We start from the raw sequence: 17,466 nt of genomic DNA on the forward strand, positions 1-17,466 counted from the left end.
CCAACAAATTCAACCTAACATTGAGGATAGGTTATGGTCAGTTTTCTTTTTTTATTTACATTTTGACTTTCAGGAGGTTGGGACAAATGTCACAGAGTTACTGATGCTAAAAACACCATCACAGTGCAGACAGTGGGCAGCGTGAGCTCCTGCCCTGGGCCTGGGCCTTCCAGGACCCTGGGGATCACTAACCTATAAAAATCAATGTACTAAGGGGCACGTGGTCACGTCTGTCACTAGGCATCTGGTGCTCAGTGTTGAGAGACCATAAACCAGAACCCTAAACATCCAATCTCAAAACCAGCTCTGTGCTGGCTTCAGAGAAACGCTTCACCCTGACTTTTGTCCCCTGGCCTTGGAAGGGCACTGTGAAGATTTCCAGGGTGTGCTGCCACTGACACGCACATGGACACACCAAGGTGTGGGGATAATGTCACGGCAGAAGCACTTCGTTAAAAGTCCAATCAATTAAAAATCAAATCCTTGCTTTCAGGTAGCAGGAATAGAAAACAGTCTTAAATGTGAATGAGTGGGGTTTCCTCGTAATGCCAACCACCAATTTTCTTGCTTCGCTTTGGGTTCCAAGTCTGTAAGAAGTCACACACTAGTGTAGTATTTGCATGTGTTAAACTTGGTGATTGAGGAACATCTTTCAAAATGAAATGATTAATATTACTGTTAAAATGGTAGATATGTAGTTATACGTGAGACAGGATACTGATTCTTTACATTGACAACTAGGTGGACATTGAATGCTCACATGGCTAATAGGTTTCTGTTTATTCAAAATTCATCATGTATCACTGAATTTAAAATATTAAAGAAAATGTTAAGCTTTTTATGAATCTTTTTTTTTTTTTCCTTTGGGGGTATGCGGGCCTCTCACTGTTGTGGCCTCTCCCGTTGCAGAGCACAGGCTCAGCGGCCATGGCTCACAGGCCCAGCCGCTCCGCGGCATGTGGGATCTTCCCGGACCGGGGCATGAACCTGTGTCCCCTGCATCGGCAGGCGGACTCGTGCCACCAGGGAAGCCCTATGAATCATTATATTTCAGTCTTGGTATTCATAATCCTAATTTGTAGTTTGCATTTTACTTCTAGCAGATATCTTTGCATCATTGGGAAGAAAGGAATCTTCAGCAACTATAGAAAGTAATTTTAATTTTCTGATTAAAAAGTTTTGAATTTACGTTTTTGATGAAAATATATACTCAAATTTTGCATAATTTGAATACACTAATCCTTTCTCAGTGTTTTCCCAAAGAGCTTTCTATGATGACGGAAATGTTCTATATCTGTGCTGTCCACATGTGGCTACTGAATGCTTGCAAGCACCACTGAGGAACAAAACCGGGTGAAATGTGGCTATAAATGTTCCATACAGAACAGATCATTGCTATCACTAGGACAAAAATTATTTGACAGTCTCGATTATGGCAACATATGAGCGATTTTACTAAAATAAAGGTAGTATTTATGCAGTATTGTTATCTTTGTCAAGGTAGGAACGTATAACATATTATAGTTTGCCAGCTTGATGAATAACTTTGAAGTATTTAGACATATGATGGGGGCTGGCTTGACAGCACCCCTAACTGTGACCAGCCATTCTGCATATGTCACCGTTGTCCCCAGAGAGACAGGAGTGTCATGTGGTTGGATTAAAATTTAAAAAACCTCCCCTGCTGGAAAAAAGTGACAAGAAATGTCCCATTGGAAGAACTCCTACAGCATCCTTTCCTTAGAGGAAGTCCAATACATTCCTTTTGAAGAGAGGCCTTCCATTTGGGCTCAGTGCTGCTTTGGCCAGTTACCTGGAAGAGGGAGTGAAGAAACAGTAGCTTAGCTGTTAGAATTGCCAGGGGAGGAACTGCTGGCAAAAACCCCACCACTGTTTGCAATGTGGATTTCAGGCTAATAAGGGCAGAGTTGGCTTAACACTGTAATGTTTAGAGATCAGAGATAATAGAAATTCATTGGGTCTCCCACTGAGCTTTAAGTAACCTGAGGAAGGGACAGGGCACCTTCTGGTTACCAGGGTAACAGCACTGGGAATCCCTACAGGGCTTTCTCCCCACTGGTGAAGGGACCCCTATCTGCGCAGCTGACTCCCATGCCCGCACCCAGCCACCTCACACACGTCCTTGCCCCGGGGTGGGGTGCTCCAGCTCTAAGGCTGTTCAATACTTTCTCCTGGGGGTCCCCAGGGCAGTGAGCCCCAGTTGCCCACAGTGGCAACTTGCTCATTCATACACCCTATATTGACTCCACCTCACCTTTCTGTCTCACTTTCCCATTCCTCTTGTATTGCTTCCTGGGATTACTTCCCCAGTAAAACCTAAAACCACTTACACTTAAATCCTTAACTTCAGGCCTGTTCCTGGGGCAGCCCAGCGTAAGACAACCTCCAGCCCATAGCTCAGTGCCTGGCAGATATATGGCCTTCTTAGATATTTGCTGAAAGAATTCACATACTTTGCAAATGAAATCATACCTTAATATTAACTTCTTCACCCGACTCAAAGAAGGAAAATGACTAGATTGACATCTCCTTATGTGGAGCCATCTCACATCTACTAATATAACAGCTCCACTGGAAAGCACATGACCATTCAAATAAAGGAAATTTGGGCTCCGTCACATCACAGGACCTCAGCACCAGGGAAAGCCCAGGTGACAGACCCTCACTGCTGATCCTTGGAGGTATGTGACCCCTCTGCCTCTCCATACTTCAAACGTTATTTTGCAATCGAGATAAGGCTCAACAAGTACATATTTGGGAGAAGCAGCAGGATGATGTAAGGTTCGTAGTATTAAAACGTCAATGATTAATACAGAGCCTTCGAAAGAGCACTTCTGATAAGGATCTAATAAGTGGAATTCTGCAAGAAAGAGGAGCTGTTCGTTGGGCACCAAAATCAAAAGTCCAGTCCCTCAATTTGCCCTGGGGAGGTGACAGCTGTGACATATCCTTGTCTGTTGGTTCTAGGGTCCACTGGAGACAGGGTCGAGGTGAGCGTGGGATCAATGCACTTTCTGGGCCTTTGTCAGTACCGGAGGGAGCCCGGGGCCCACTTGCTTCATGGGTTTGCCCTCTTGCTGGCGCGGTTCCCCGCCCTAGAACACCGTGCAACTCACCGGTAGTTACTTGGTTTCTAATTTAACCTCTTCCCAGGCCTTCCACTGCTTTCAATTAGCTAGGCCTGGCGCCTGCAGCTCCATGTGTGTTATTCCAAAGGAAATAGAAGGATTGCCCCCCGCTTCCCCGCCTTTTTCTTTTTCTTTTTTTTCAGTTTTACAAACTGAACCTCTTTACTGATGCATTGGAAGCTATTTTATCCACTTAATGAAACAGGCATTCCACACCCCAAATGGTAAATTATATATTTCAAGACGACATTTGATTCATTACCCACGCCTCCTCCCGCGTTCCCCAACACTTTGCACCAGACAGAAATCACAGGTTACGTAGGTCCGTGTGACCGCTGCCTTCCGTGCATGGCCCGCGGCTCGCTTGGGCCCACCAGGGACGGCTGGGACGCAATGAAGCGGCCGAGCGTGTCCTGCTCAGAGGGTGCGAGGTTCCGGGTGCAGGAGCGCGGGTGGCCCGCGGGGCTGCCGGTGCGCTGCGGGGTCTCGGTGCCCGCGGCCGCAGCTAGCTGCCCGGGTGCCCGCCAACTTCGCGGCGCCCGCGGCGCGGAGAAGCCGCAGACCCTCGCAGCCCCGGGATCTGCCGGCTCGCCTGGACCGCAGCCGCCGGGGAGCGCGGGCCCCGCAACTCCCGGTGCCTCCGGCCCTGCCCGCCGACATTGTCGTCCGGCACCGGGGTCAGAGCCGCCTCGCCCGCCCGCCCGCCCGCGGGGCCGCAGGCCGCTGTCCCGCCCGCCGCGCTCGCTAACTCCCGGCGGCCCGTGACCCGGGACAAACTTTTGGTCCAGGCGCGGCCCCTGCACGGTCACCCTCCCGGAAGCCGGCCGCGAAACCGAAGCTGCGGCGGGAGGGGAGCGGGAGGGAGCGGGTGGCAACGCCCGGCCGCCGCTCTCCGAGCGGTGACGCCACCCCCGCGGCCACCCCCCGCCCGGCTCCCCCCGAGGCGCCGCGGCCGCCGAGCGCCGGGCGCGGGCCGGCGGGGCCGGGCGCTCACGCCCTCTAGCGGGCCGCGGCGGCGCGGGCGGCCGTGACGTGGGCGCTCCCTTCAGCCGGCCTGCGGGGCACCGCCAGTCAGTCGGGGAGCAGGAGCCCCGCTTGCAGCCGGCGCGGGCTCGGCCATCGGCGCGCCGCCGCCCGGGGGCTGGCTCGCCTGGCGGCGCAGAGGCGGCGGGCGGGACGCGCGCGGCCACGGCCCCGGCCCCGGCCACCGCGGCGCCGGAGGCTCGGGTCCCGAGCCGGGGAAGGAGAGCGGCGGCTAGCGCAGCCGCCGGCACGGAGGGCGGATTTTGGCTCCACGGGCGCGCCCTCCGCTCCCTCTCGCAGCGGCGCAGCTCCGAGCGGGGCCGGCTGTAGGGCGGGAGGACCCAGAAGCCTCGTCCCCGGCCCCGGGAGCCGCCGGAGTTGGGACTTCTGCAACTGTTAGCACTTTGGGCGTCTGGTTCTGGTTTTGGCTGTTCACCCTCCTCTTCTTGCCGCCTTGGAGGCAAAGCTCCCGGCCGCACTCCGCCCTCGCGCCCACCCAGTGCCGCCGGGAGCGGCCCGGCGCGCACTCAGCACCATGGGGAGACTTGGGACTTGCCTGGCGACTTTGACCGGACTTTTGCTAACTGCGGCGGGGGACACGTTTTCAGGTACGCGGGGCTGCGTCTGCCGGGGCCTGGGGCGCGCGGGCCGGAGGGGGCCCGGGACGCGGGCAGCTCCAAGTGGGAGAGCCCCAGCGGCGAACGGCAGGGCCGGGCAGGGGGCGCGGCGGGCCGGGCACCGCGTCTGCCTGTCCCCGGCGCGGGCGCGGGGCCGGCGGCGAGGGCGGGCACCTAGCGCTTCAGCGGGCCGAGCGGACGAGCCCCGGAGCCTGGCCCCCGTCTCGGCACCCGCCCCTCCGCGGCCTGGGCGCGTGTCGGGGCGGACGGCGCCACTCGGAATCCCGGTAGGTTCCGAGAGCGACAGCAGAAAACTTTGCCTGAAGTTGGGAGTTGCAGCCGCCGGCCGCCGGGCGTGGGCGCTGCGCGGTCCTTCCCACGGCGAGCGGCGGCCGGGCCGGGTCGCAGTGCCCGCTGCGCCCGCGCGATCGCCCGACCAGCCAGCGGCTCCGGCGGCGGCGGCGATCATCGGTCCTCCCCCCGCCGCCCGGCTCGCGGCGGCCTTGACCCCGGCTCGTCCCGGCGGCTGCGCTGCTGCCCGGGAGAGCCGAGGCGGCGTCCTCGTCGGTCCCGGCGGGAGGACCGGCGGCCCGGAGGGAGTGGCCGGCCCGCAGGCCCTGGGCCGCCGTGGCTGTGCCCCGCTGGGCTCCCCCTCCGAACCCTCGGCCCCGCGGAACGCCCGACCGGGGGCAGCGGTCAGCCCACCTCTCGGCCCGCGGTGCCGCGTGGGGAGGAAAGGGAGTGGCGGGGAGGTGCCTGCTGCGCGCTGGCGGTCCGAGCTCGGAGAGCTCCTTGCCGGAGGACGCCTGGCCGGGAGTCGGGGATCTGGAGGGGCGCCAACCCCGCATGGTGTTAACCTGGAACACACGTGGATGGACAGCCGGCGCTTGCACACCCGCACACTAGCACACTTTCTCGTGTGTGTCAGTTTCATTAAGGTCCACGTAGAATGGTGGCACTGGGCTTGTTTTTCTTTTAATAAAAAGCCCGCTATTTGGCCTTGAACTTAGGTTGCAAAATAGGTTTCTATGTTTATTTGGGAGGAATGAGTAAGTTGAACTTTTTGTTTGTTTTTTGAATTTCATGAAGGATACTTTCACTGACGGTAAAGCGCATATCTTAAAACGTTTCAAACGTTTGCCTCTGTCAGATCTGTGGAAACCTACATCTTTACTTTCCTGGAGCCCAAGGGACACGCAGGCACGCAGGCCGTGCCCCGGTCGTCCCTGAGCCCAAGGACCCTTGACCACAGTTGGCCGCCGCCAGGAAGCCGAGCGTGGAGTTGGCTGCTCGCTCTATGCTGTCAACTTCAGTAGAGAAATACCCTTTTCCCAAGTTTAATGTCATTAACTGTCTGGTAATTGCACGTGCGCCGGAGGATTTAACAAATTGATCCACTGCTGTCTGCTATGAACTTGATGCAGATATTGGCCTGCGTTCTTTCTTATTAGTGAATTATGGAGTAGACTCGCCAGTTGTAGAGCCTTGTAACTCATTAGTGTTAGAAGCCAAGGATGAGGGCCTTAGTTGATGGTTTTCTCTTTATTAAGAATCCATAGCTCCCTGCCTGGGATTTGTTTCAAGTTAAGCTGTGTCAGAAAGCATTTGGATGGATTTTCAAGTTGTGGGCGAGGGGGTGGAAAGAAATATTTATGTAGCTTATTTAAATGATCGTTTTCTCATCATTAAAAGGGATTTCAGCCTATGTAGTAGTGGCCTGTGTCCTTGTTAATGCTTATGTAAATTAATAGTCAAACCAAAAGAGACTTTTTTTTAACTCAATTTTAGCCAGATTTTTCTTTCAGAGGAAATATGTCATTCTGTTTGTTTGTTATCATACCATTGATTGAACTGTGCCTCCTTTTCATTTGGAAGCCAGAGTTATCCTAGTATGTTAGAGGGTTAAGAGGAAATGAAGGGCAGTATCCCAGAGAGAATGCTTAGCAACAGTGAAATTAAAAAAATTGAAGTTGGCAAAATTTGTGTGTGCAAGGATCAGATAAACTATAGTGCATTATGCTTTTTCTCTTCACTTTGGGTTTTAGGTAGAACATGTGGGAAGCACTTAATGCTTTGGAAAAGTCTTTTTTTTTTTTCTTTGTATGTTGGGAAAGTTAATTCTGATGTTATGAGTGACACTGACACTTGTTTTGCTTTACGAGTCTTCTGGACATTGAAATACTTGGCTGCTGTCCCCTGACATGGGGATCCTTTTAGAGACAGAGGAGCTCGATGGTAAGTGGCTTGAGGGCAAAGGCAGTTATTTTTTCCTTCTTGGCTCCGATAAAGCACTTACATTCACTGTTTGTTGAATAAATTAGTGATGTGACTTCTGATTATTTGCAAACATTCAAATTGTATGTGAACTGACTGACCAAGAAGGGAGGGAGAGGAGAGATTGTGAGATTGGCTTGCATCGTCCCTTCTTTTGAAATTAACGTTTTCATCGCCGATTCTTCTTAGGGCACCCAATGGACTGAATCCCGAGGTTTTATGTAATCAGTGGAGGGTTTTGTGTGTGTGTGTGTGTGTGTGTGTGTAACTAAGATTTATACACAAGATACTTTGCTATTTCCCCTCTGCATCCTTATATCCTCTTTTGGAATGCATTCAGAATTGATGTGATTGTTGATTAATCATTTCTGGAAGGTACTACACATAATTTGAATGCCAGATATCACAAACAGAGTGCTAAACATATTGGAAGAAAAAAGAAAAGAATTAGGTTTTTTGTCCAGGAGGACTTTTATTTAGTATATATAAACATTCCATTTTAAACATCACTTTCCATGTTTACAATTTCTAACTTGTTAGGCAAAGTATTGGAGGCTCACTTTCTGCCTTCTATCTAGGCTTTGAATGGTCATTCAAAATAACTCCTGTAAAACGATATACAAGTAAGAAGCGAGGAAGAAAGTGGAATCATTCTTGCTTCTGCTTGAAATTCTCTTTTCCAGATTGAGAAGCCACATAGCTGGGAAGTCATTCCTCTTTGACCCATTTTCTCAAAAGCCAAGTTGTAATATATCCTATGCAAGGAAGTGTTTGGTTTTATATAATAATGAGACTGATATGGTAAGGTCTGGTAAGCAAGGCTTGGTTTGCAGACGTAGAAATGCAAACAGATTGGTCCTTTGCTTCCACCTCAGTATTTGGAATAGATTAAACCTTAATATAATCTTGTGAATTTGAAACTCTTCTTGAGAAATTTCTTTTTTTTTTTTTTTTTTTTTATGCGTTACGCGGGCCTCTCACTGTTGTGGCCTCTCCCGTTGCGGAGGACAGGCTCCGGACGCGCAGGCTCAGCGGCCATGGCTCACGGGCCCAGCCGCTCCGCGGCATGTGGGATCCTCCCAGACCGGGGCACGAACCCGTGTCCCCTGCATCGGCAGGCGGACTCTCAACCACTGCGCCACCAGGGAAGCCCGAGAAATTTCTTTTTTAAAGTACTCTTTTAAGGACATCTGTGGGAAAACATCCAAAATCTGAATGGAGTCTGTAGTTGAGTTAGTAGACCTGTACCAATATTTAGTTTCTTAGTTTTGGATAATTCGACTCTGATTAAGTCAGATGTCAACACTAGGCGAAGGCGGGTGAAACCTGTACTGAAATCTTTGTACTGTTTTTTTTTTTGTTTTGTTTTGTTTTTTTTTTAACATCTTTATTGGGGTATAATTGCTTTACAATGGTGTGTTAGTTTCTGATTTATAACAAAGTGAATCAGCTATACATATACATGTGCTCCCATGTGTCTTCCCTCTTGCGTCTCCCTCCCTCCCACTCTCCCCCTCCCACCCCTCCAGGCTGTCCCAAAGCCCCGAGCTTATATCCCTGTGCCTTGCGGCTGCTTCCCCCTAGCTATCTACCTTACTACGTTTGTTAGTGTGTATATGTCCATGACTCCCTCTCGCCCTGTCAAAACTCACCCTTCCCCCTCCCCATATCCTCAAGTCCGTTCTCCAGTAGGTCTGCGCCTCTATTCCTGTCTTATCCCTAGGTTCTTCATGACATTTTTTCCCCTTAAATTCCATATATATGTGTTAGCATACGGTATTTGTCTTTGTCTTTCTGACTTACTTCACTCTGTATGACAGACTCTAGGTCTATCCATCTCATTACAAATATCTCAATTTCATTTCTTTTTAAGGCTGAGTAATATTCCATTGTGTATATGTGCCACATCTTCTTTATCCATTCGTCCGATGATGGGCGCTTAGGTTCTTTCCATCTCCGGGCTATTGTAAATAGAGCTGCAATGAACATTTTGGTACATGACTCTTTTTGAATTTTGGTTTTCTCAGGGTATATGCCCAGTAGTGGGATTGCTGGGTCATATGGTAATTCTATTTGTAGTTTTTTAAGGAACCTCCATACTGTTCTCCATAGTGGCTGAACCAATTCACATTCCCACCGGCAGTGCAAGAGTGTCCCCTTTTCTCCACACCCTCTCCAGCATTTATTGTTTCTAGATTTTTTGATGATGGCCATTCTGACTGGTGTGAGATGATATCTCATTGTAGTTTTGATTTGCATTTCTCTAATGATTAATGATGTTGAGCATTCTTTCATGTGTTTGTTGGCATTCTGTATATCTTCTTTGGAGAAATGTCTGTTTAGGTCTTCTGCCCATTTTTGGATGGGGTTGTTTGTTTTTTTGTTATTGAGCTGCATGAGCTGCTTGTAAATTTTGGAGATTAATCCTTTGTCAGTTGCTTCATTTGCAAATGTTTTCTCCCATTCTGAGGGTTGTCTTTTGGTCTTGATTATGGTTTCCTTTGCTGTGCAAAAGCTTTGAAGTTTCATTAGGTCCCATTTGTTTATTTTTGTTTTTATTTCCATTACTCTAGGAGGTGGGTCAGAAAGGATCTTGCTGTGATTTATGTCATAGAGTGTTCTTCCTATGTTTTCCTCTAAGAGTTTGATAGTTTCTGGCCTTACATTTAGGTCTTTAATCCATTTTGAGCTTATTTTTGTGTATGGTGTTAGGGAGTGATCTAATCTCATACTTTTACATGTACCTGTCCAGTTTTCCCAGCACCATTTATTGAAGAGGCTGTCCTTTCTCCACTGTACATTCCTGCCTCCTTTATCAAAGATAAGGTGTCCATATGTGCGTGGGTTTATCTCTGGGCTTTCTATCCTGTTCCACTGATCTATCTTTCTGTTTTTGTGCCAGTACCATACTGTCTTGATTACTGTTGCTTTGTAGTATAGTCTGAAGTCAGGGAGCCTGATTCCTCCAGCTCCTTTTTTCGTTCTCAAGATTGCTTTGGCTATTCGGGGTCTTTTGTGTTTCCATACAAATTGCGAAATTTTTTGTTCTAGTTCTGTGAAAAATGCCAGTGGTAGTTTGATAGGGATTGCATTGAATCTGTAGATTGCTTTGGGTAGTAGAGTCATTTTCACAATGTTGATTCTTCCCATCCAAGAACATGGTATATCTCTCCATCTATTTGTATCATCTTTAATTTCTTTCATCAGTGTCTTATAATTTTCTGCATACAGGTCTTTCGTATCCTTAGGTAGGTTTATTCCTAGATATTTTATTCTTTTTGTTGCAATGGTAAATGGGAGTGTTTTCTTGATTTCACTTTCAGATTTTTCATCATTAGTATATAGGAATGCCAGAGATTTCTGTGCATTAATTTTGTATCCTGCTACTTTACCAAATTCATTGATTAGCTCTAGTAGTTTTCTGGTAGCATCTTTAGGATTCTCTATGTATAGTATCATGTCATCTGCAAACAGTGACAGCTTTACTTCTTCTTTTCCGATGTGGATTCCTTTTATTTCCTTTTCTTCTCTGATTGCTGTGGCTAAAACTTCCAAAACTATGTTGAATAAGAGTGGTGAGAGTGGGCAACCTTGTCTTGTTCCTGATCTTAGTGAAAATGCCTTCAGTTTTTCACCATTGAGGATGATGTTTGCTGTGGGCTTGTCATATATGGCCTTTATTATGTTGAGGAAAGTTCCCTCTATGCCTACTTTCTGGAGGGTTTTTATCAATAAACGTGGTGTTGAATTTTGTCAAAAGCTTTCTCTGCATCTATTGAGATGATCATATGGTTTTTCTCCTTCAATTTGTTAATATGGTTTATCACATTGATAGATTTGCATATATTGAAGAATCCTTGCATTCCTGGAATAAACCCCACTTGATCATGGTGTATGATCCTTTTAATGTGCTGTTGGATTCTGTTTGCTAGTATTTTGTTGAGGATTTTTTGCATCTATGTTCATCAGTGATATTGGCCTGTAGTTTTCTTTCTTTGTGACATCCTTGTCTGGTTTTGGTATCAAGGTGATGGTGGCCTCGTAGAAGGAATTGGGAGTGTTCCTCCCTCTGCTATATTTTGGAAGAGTTCGAGAAGGATAGGTGTTAGCTCTTCTCTAACGTTTGATAGAATTCACCTGTGAAGCCATCTGGTCCTGGGCTTTTGTTTGTTGGAAGATTTTTAATCACAGTTTCAATTTCAGTGCTTGTGATTGGTCTGTTCATATTTTCTAATTTCTTCCTGATTCAGTCTTGGCAGGTTGTGCATTTCTAAGAATTTGTCCATTTCTTCCAGATTGTCCATTTTATTGGCATAGAGTTGCTTGTAGTAATCTCTCATGATTTTTTTTATTTCTGCAGTGTCAGTTGTTATTTCTCCTTTCTCATTTCTAATTCTATTGATTTGAGTCTTCTCCCTTTTTTTCTTGATGAGTCTGGCTAGTGGTTTATCTATTTTGTTTATCTTCTCAAAGAACCAGCTTTTAGTTTTATTGATCTTTGCTATCGTTTCCTTCATTTCTTTTTCATTTATTTCTGATCTGATTTTTATGATTTCTTTCCTTCTGCTAGCTTTGGGGCTTTTTTGTTCTTCTTTCTCTAATTGCTTGAGGTGCAAGGTTAGGTTGTTTATTCGAGATGTTTCCTGCTTCTTAGGGTGGGCTTGTATTGCTATAAACTTCCCCCTTAGAACTGCTTTTGCTGCATCCCATAGGTTTTGGGTCGTTGTGTCTCCATTGTCATTTGTTTCTAGGTATTTTTTTATTTCCTCTTTGATTTCTTCAGTGATCACTTCATTATTAAGTAGTGTATTGTTTAGCCTCCATGTGTTTGTATATTTTACAGATCTTTTCCTGTAATTGATATCTAGTCTCATGGCGTTGTGGTCAGAAAAGATACTTGATACAATTTCAATTTTCTTAAATTTACCAAGGCTTGATTTGTGACCCAAGATATGATCTATCCTGGAGAATGTTCCATGAGCACTTGAGAAAAATGTGTATTCTGTTGTTTTTGGATGGAGTGTCCTATAAATATCAATTAAGTCCATCTTGTTTAATGTATCATTTAAAGCTTGTGTTTCCTTATTTATTTTCATTTTGGATGATCTGTCCATGGGTGAAAGTGGGGTGTTAAAGTCCCCTACTATGAATGTGTTACTGTCAATTTTCCCCTTTTATGGCTGTTAGTATTTGCCTTACGTATTGAGGTGCTCCTATGTTGGGTGCATAAATATTTACAGTTGTTATATCTTCTTCTTGGATCGATCCCTTGATCATTATGTAGTGTCCTTCTTTATCCCTTTTTAATAGTCCTTATTTTAAAGTCTATTTTGTCTGATATGAGAATTGCTACTCCAGCTTTCTTTTGGTTTCCATTTGCATGGAATATCTTTTTCCATCCCCTTACTTTCAGTCTGTATGTGTCTCTAGGTCTGAGGTGGGTCTCTTGTAGACAGCATATATAAGGGTCTTGTTTTTGTATCCATTCAGCCAATCTGTGTCTTTTGGTGGGAGCATTTAGTCCATTTACATTTAAGGTAATTATCGATATGTATGTTTCCTATTCCCATTTTTCTACATTGTTTTGGGTTCGTTATTATAGGTCGTTTCCTTCTTTTGCATTTCTTATCTAGGGAAGTTCCTTTAGCATTTGTTGTAAAGCTGGTTTGGTGGTGCTGAACTCTCTCAGCTTTTGCTTGTCTGTAAAGGTTTTAATTTCTCCATCAAATCTGAATGAGATCCTTGCTGGGTAGAGTAGTCTTGGTTGCAGGTTTTTCTCCTTCATCACTTTCAGTATGTCCTGCCACTCCCTTCTGGCTTGTAGGGTTTCTGCTGAGAGATCAGCTGTTAACCTTATGGGGATTCCCTTGTGTGTTATTTGTTGTTTTTCCCTTGCTGCTTTTAATATGCTTTCTTTGTATTTAATTTTTGATAGTTTGATTAATATGTGTCTTGGCGTATTTCTCCTTGTATTTATCCTGTATGGGACTCTCTGTGCTTCCTGGACTTGATTAACTATTTCCTTTCCCATATTAGGGAAGTTTTCAACTATAATCTCTTCAAATATTTTCTCAGTCCCTTCTTTTTTTCTTCTTCTTCTGGAACCCCTATAATTCGAATGTTGGTGCGTTTAATGTTGTCCCAGAGCTCTCTGAGACTGTCCTCAGTTCTTTTCATTCTTTTTTTCTTTATTCTGCTCTGCAGTAGTTATTTCCACTACTTTATCTTCCAGGTCACTATCGTTTCTTCTGCCTCAGTTATTCTGCTATTGATCCTATCTAGAGTACTTTTAATTTTCATTTATTGCGGTTGTTCATCGTTTGCTTGTTTCATCTTTAGTTCTTGTAGGGTCCTTGTTAACTGTTTCTTGCATTTTGTCCATTCTACTTCCAAGATTTCGGATCATCCTTACTATCATTATTCTGAATTCTTTTTCAGGTAGATTGCCTATTTCCTCTTCATTTGTTAGGTCTGGTGGGTTTTTATCTTGCTCCTTCATCTGCTGTGTGTTTTCTGTCTTCTCATTTTGCTTATCTTACTGTGTTTGGGGTCTCCTTTTTCAGGCTGCACGTTCGTAGTTCCCGTTGTTTTTGATGTCTGTCTCCAGTGGCTAAGGTTGTTTCAGCGGGTTGTGTAGGCTTCCTGGTGGAGGGGACTAGTGCCTGTGTTGTGCTGGATGAGGCTGGATTCTTGTCTCTCTAGTGGGCAGGTTCACGTCTGGTGGTGTGTTTTGGGGTGTCTGTGGCCTTGTTATGATTTTAGGCAGCCTCTCTGCTAATGGGTGGGGTTGTGTTCCTGTTTTGCTAGTTGTTGGCATAGGTTGTCCAGCACTGTGGCTTGCTGGTCGTTGAGTGAAGCTGGGTGCTGGTGTTAAGATGGAGGTTCTCTGGGAGATTTCCACCGTTTAATATTATGTGGAGCTGGGAGGTCTCCTTGTTGATCAGTGTCCTGAAGTTGGCTCTCCTACCTCAGAGGCAGAGCCCTGCCTCCTGGGCTGGAGCACCAAGAGCCTTTCATCCACACGGCTCAGAATAAAAGGGAGGAAAAGTAGAGAGAATTATTAGAAGTATGAGGAAAGAAAGAAGGAAAGGAGGAAAGGAAGGAAGGAAGAAAGAAGCAAAGAAGGAAAGAAAGGAGGGAGGGAGGGAGGAAGGAAGGAAGGAAGGAGGGAAAGAAGGAGAAAATGTAGAGAGAATTAGTAGAAGTATGAGGAAAGAAAGAGGGAAAGGAGGAAAGGAAGGAAGGAAGAAAGAAGCAAAGAAGGAAAGAAAGGAGGGAGGGAGGGAGGGAGGGAGGAAGGAAGGAAAGAAGGAGGGAAAGAAGGAGAAAATGTAGAGAGAATTAGTAGAAGTTTGAGGAAAGAGAGAAGGAAAGGAGGAAAGGAAGGAAGGAAGAAAGAAGCAAAGAAGGAAAGAAAGGAGGGAGGGAGGGAGGAAGGAAGGAAGGTAGGAGGGAAAGAAGGAGAAAATGTAGAGAGAATTAGTAGAAGTATGAGGAAAGAAAGAAGGAAAGGAGGAAAGGAAGGAAGGAAGAAAGAAGCAAAGAAGGAAAGAAAGGGAGGGAGGGGAGAAGGAAGGAAGGAAGGAGGGAAAGAAGGAGAAAATGTAGAGAGAATTAGTAGAAGTTTGAGGAAAGAAAGAAGGACAGGAGGAAAGGAAGGAAGGAAGAAAGAAGCAAAGAAGGAAAGAAAGGAGGGAGGGAGGAAGGGAGGAAGGAAGGAGGGAAAGAAGGAAAAAAGACAGAAAGAAAGAAGATACAGTAAAAATAAAATAAAGTATAATATAGTTATTGTACTAAAAAATATTTAGAAAGAAAGAAAAAAAAAAAAAAAAAGAACAGATAGAACCCTAGGACAAATGTTGGAAACAAAGCTATACAGAGAAAATCTTACACAGAAGCATACACATACGTGTTCACAAAGAGAGGCAAAGGGGGAAAAATCCTAAATCCTGCTCCCAGAGACCACCTCCTCAACCTGGGATGATTCGCTGTCTAAAGGAGGGAAGGAAGGAAGGAAGGAAATAAAGAACGAAGGTAAAGTACAATAAAGTTATTACAATTAAAATTAATTATTAAGAAAAAAAATTTTTTTTTTTAAAAAACCATGGACGGATAGAGCCCTAGGACAAATGTTGGAAGCAAAGCTATACAGAGAAAATCTTACACAGAAGCATACACATACACGTTCACAAAGAGAGGCAAAGGGGGAAAAATCATAAATCCTGCTCCCAGAGACCACCCTCCTCAATTTGGGGTGATTTGTTGTCTAAAGGAGGGAAGGAAGGAAGGAAAGAAAGAAAGAAAGAACGAAGGTAAAGTACAATAACGTTATTACAATTAAAATTAATTATTAAGAAAAAAACATTTTTTTTAAAAAAAAAAACCATGGACGGATAGAGCCCTAGGACAACTGTTGGGAGCAAAGCTATACAGAGAAAATCTTACACAGAAGCATACACATACACGTTCACAAAGAGGGGCAAAGGGGGAAAAAATCATAAATCCTGCTCCCAGAGACCACCCCCTCAACCTGGGGTGATTCGCTGTCTAAAGGAGGGAAGGAGGGAAGGAAAGAAAGAAAGAAAGAACGAAGGTAAAGTTCAATAAAGTTATTACAATTAAAATTATTAAAAAAAAATTTAAAAAAAAAAAAAAAAAACCATGGACGGATAGAGCCCTAGGACAAATGGTGGAAGCAAGAGTATACAGACAAGATCTCACACAGAAGCATACACGCACACATTCACAAAAAGAGGAAAAGGGAAAAAATCACAGATCTCGCTCCTAAATTCCCCCTCTTCAATTTGGGATCACTCCCTGTCTATTCAGGTATTCCACAATGCAGGGCACATCAAGTTGATCGTGGAGCTTCAATCCGCCGCCTCCGCGGCTGCCGGGAGAGACCTCCCCCTCTCCTCCCTGCTCTCACAGCTCACAGGAGCTCAGCTTTGTACCCGGCCCCTGCCCCTGCGCGCAGATCGCTGGGAGGGCGTCTGTTTTTTTGCTCAGACAGGACGGGGTTAACGGCGCCGCTGATTGGGGAGCGCCGGCTCACTCCGGCGGGGGGTGGGGGGTGGGGGGACGGCGGGGCACTGCGTGCGGGGCGGGCCTGCGGCGGCAGAGGCGGCGTGACGCTGCGGCAGAGGCCGGCGTGACGCTGCACCAGAGGCCGGCGTGACGCTGCACCAGCCTGAGACCCGCCGTGCGTACTCCTGGGAAGTTGTCCCTGGATCCCGGGAACCTGGCAGTGGCGGCCTGCACAGGCTCCGCGGAAGAGGGGTGCGGAGAGTGACCTGTGCTCGCACACAGCCCCCCTGGTGGCGGCAGCAGCAGCCCCAGCGTCTCCCGCCCGTCTCTGGGGTCCGCGGTTTCAGCCGCGGCTCGCGCCCGTCTGTGGGGCTCGCGCTTCCCGCCGCGGCTCGCGCCCGTCTCGGGGGCTCGCGCCCTCAGCCGCGGCTCGCGCCCGTCTCTGGGGTTCGCGCTTTTAGCCGCGGCTCGCGCCCGTCTCTGGAGGTCCTTTAAGCAGCGCTCTTAAACCCCTCTCCTCGCGCATCAGGAAACAAAGAGGGAAGAAAAAGTCTCTTGCCTCTTCGGCCGGTGCCGGCTTTTCCCCGAACTCCCTCCCGGCTAGTCGTGGCGCACCAACCCCTTCAGGCTATGCTCAAGCCGCCAACCCCCAGTCCTCTCCCTGCGCTCCGTCCAAAACCGAAACCCGAGCCTCAGCTCGCAGCCCCGCCCGCCCCGGCGGGTGAGCAGACAAGCCTCTCGGGTTGGTGAGTGCCGGTCGGCACCGATCGTCTGTGCAGGAATCTCCCCCGCTTTGCCCTCCACACCCGTCGCTGTGCACCACTCCGCGGTCCCGAAGCTCCCCCCTCCGCCTCCCGCAGTCTCCGCCCGCGGAGGGGCTTCCTAGTGTGTGGAAACTTTTCCTCCTTCACAGCTCCCTCCCACTGGTGCAGGTGCCGTCCTTATTCTTTTGTCTCTGTTTTTCTTTTGCCCTACCCAGGTACGTGGGGAGTTTCTTGCCTTTTGGGAGCTCTGAGGTCTTCTGCCAGCCTTCAGTAGGTGTTCTGTAGGAGTTGTTCCACGTGTAGATGTATTTCTGGTATATCCGTGAGGAGGAAGGCGATCTCCACGTCTTACTCTTCCGCCATCTTCCCGCCGACCGCCTTTGTACTGTTTTTACAATAAGTTGAAAATTATTTCAGAATACAAGATTGTACAGTACCCTTTACAAAGAGTGTGAATAGATTTGTTTAGCAGTTTGATTAATTTTTTTCTTTTTCAGATAACTAGAGTCATGACGTTTTATATTTTTATGGTGCTTTAATGAGATTGTTCATGGACGTGATGAAAAGATTTCAAGTTTAAATCGGGGTGCAGGATAGCAATATGGCGAGAAA

The 17,466-nt window shown here is 47.1% G+C and overlaps 1 protein-coding gene across 3 annotated transcripts in view; it reads left to right on the plus strand.

Annotated features, from left to right (window-relative positions):
- Window positions 1–4,218: 4,218 nt before the first annotated feature.
- PTPRM (protein tyrosine phosphatase receptor type M) overlaps window positions 4,219–17,466 on the plus strand; it is a 765,589-nt gene continuing 752,341 nt past the window's right edge. Inside the window, exon 1 of one of the 3 annotated variants that reach the window (XM_032602620.1) lies at window positions 4,219–4,780. In XM_032602620.1, coding sequence (XP_032458511.1) covers window positions 4,708–4,780 — 73 coding nt within the window. In that variant the 5' untranslated portion in view covers window positions 4,219–4,707. The remainder of the gene's footprint in view (window positions 4,781–17,466) is intronic. The other 2 variants (XM_032602624.1, XM_032602619.1) reach the window with 2 other exon arrangements.

The sequence above is a fragment of the Phocoena sinus genome, chromosome 14 (genome assembly GCF_008692025.1).
Source record: "Phocoena sinus isolate mPhoSin1 chromosome 14, mPhoSin1.pri, whole genome shotgun sequence".
Classification (NCBI taxonomy): Eukaryota; Metazoa; Chordata; class Mammalia; order Artiodactyla; family Phocoenidae; genus Phocoena; species Phocoena sinus.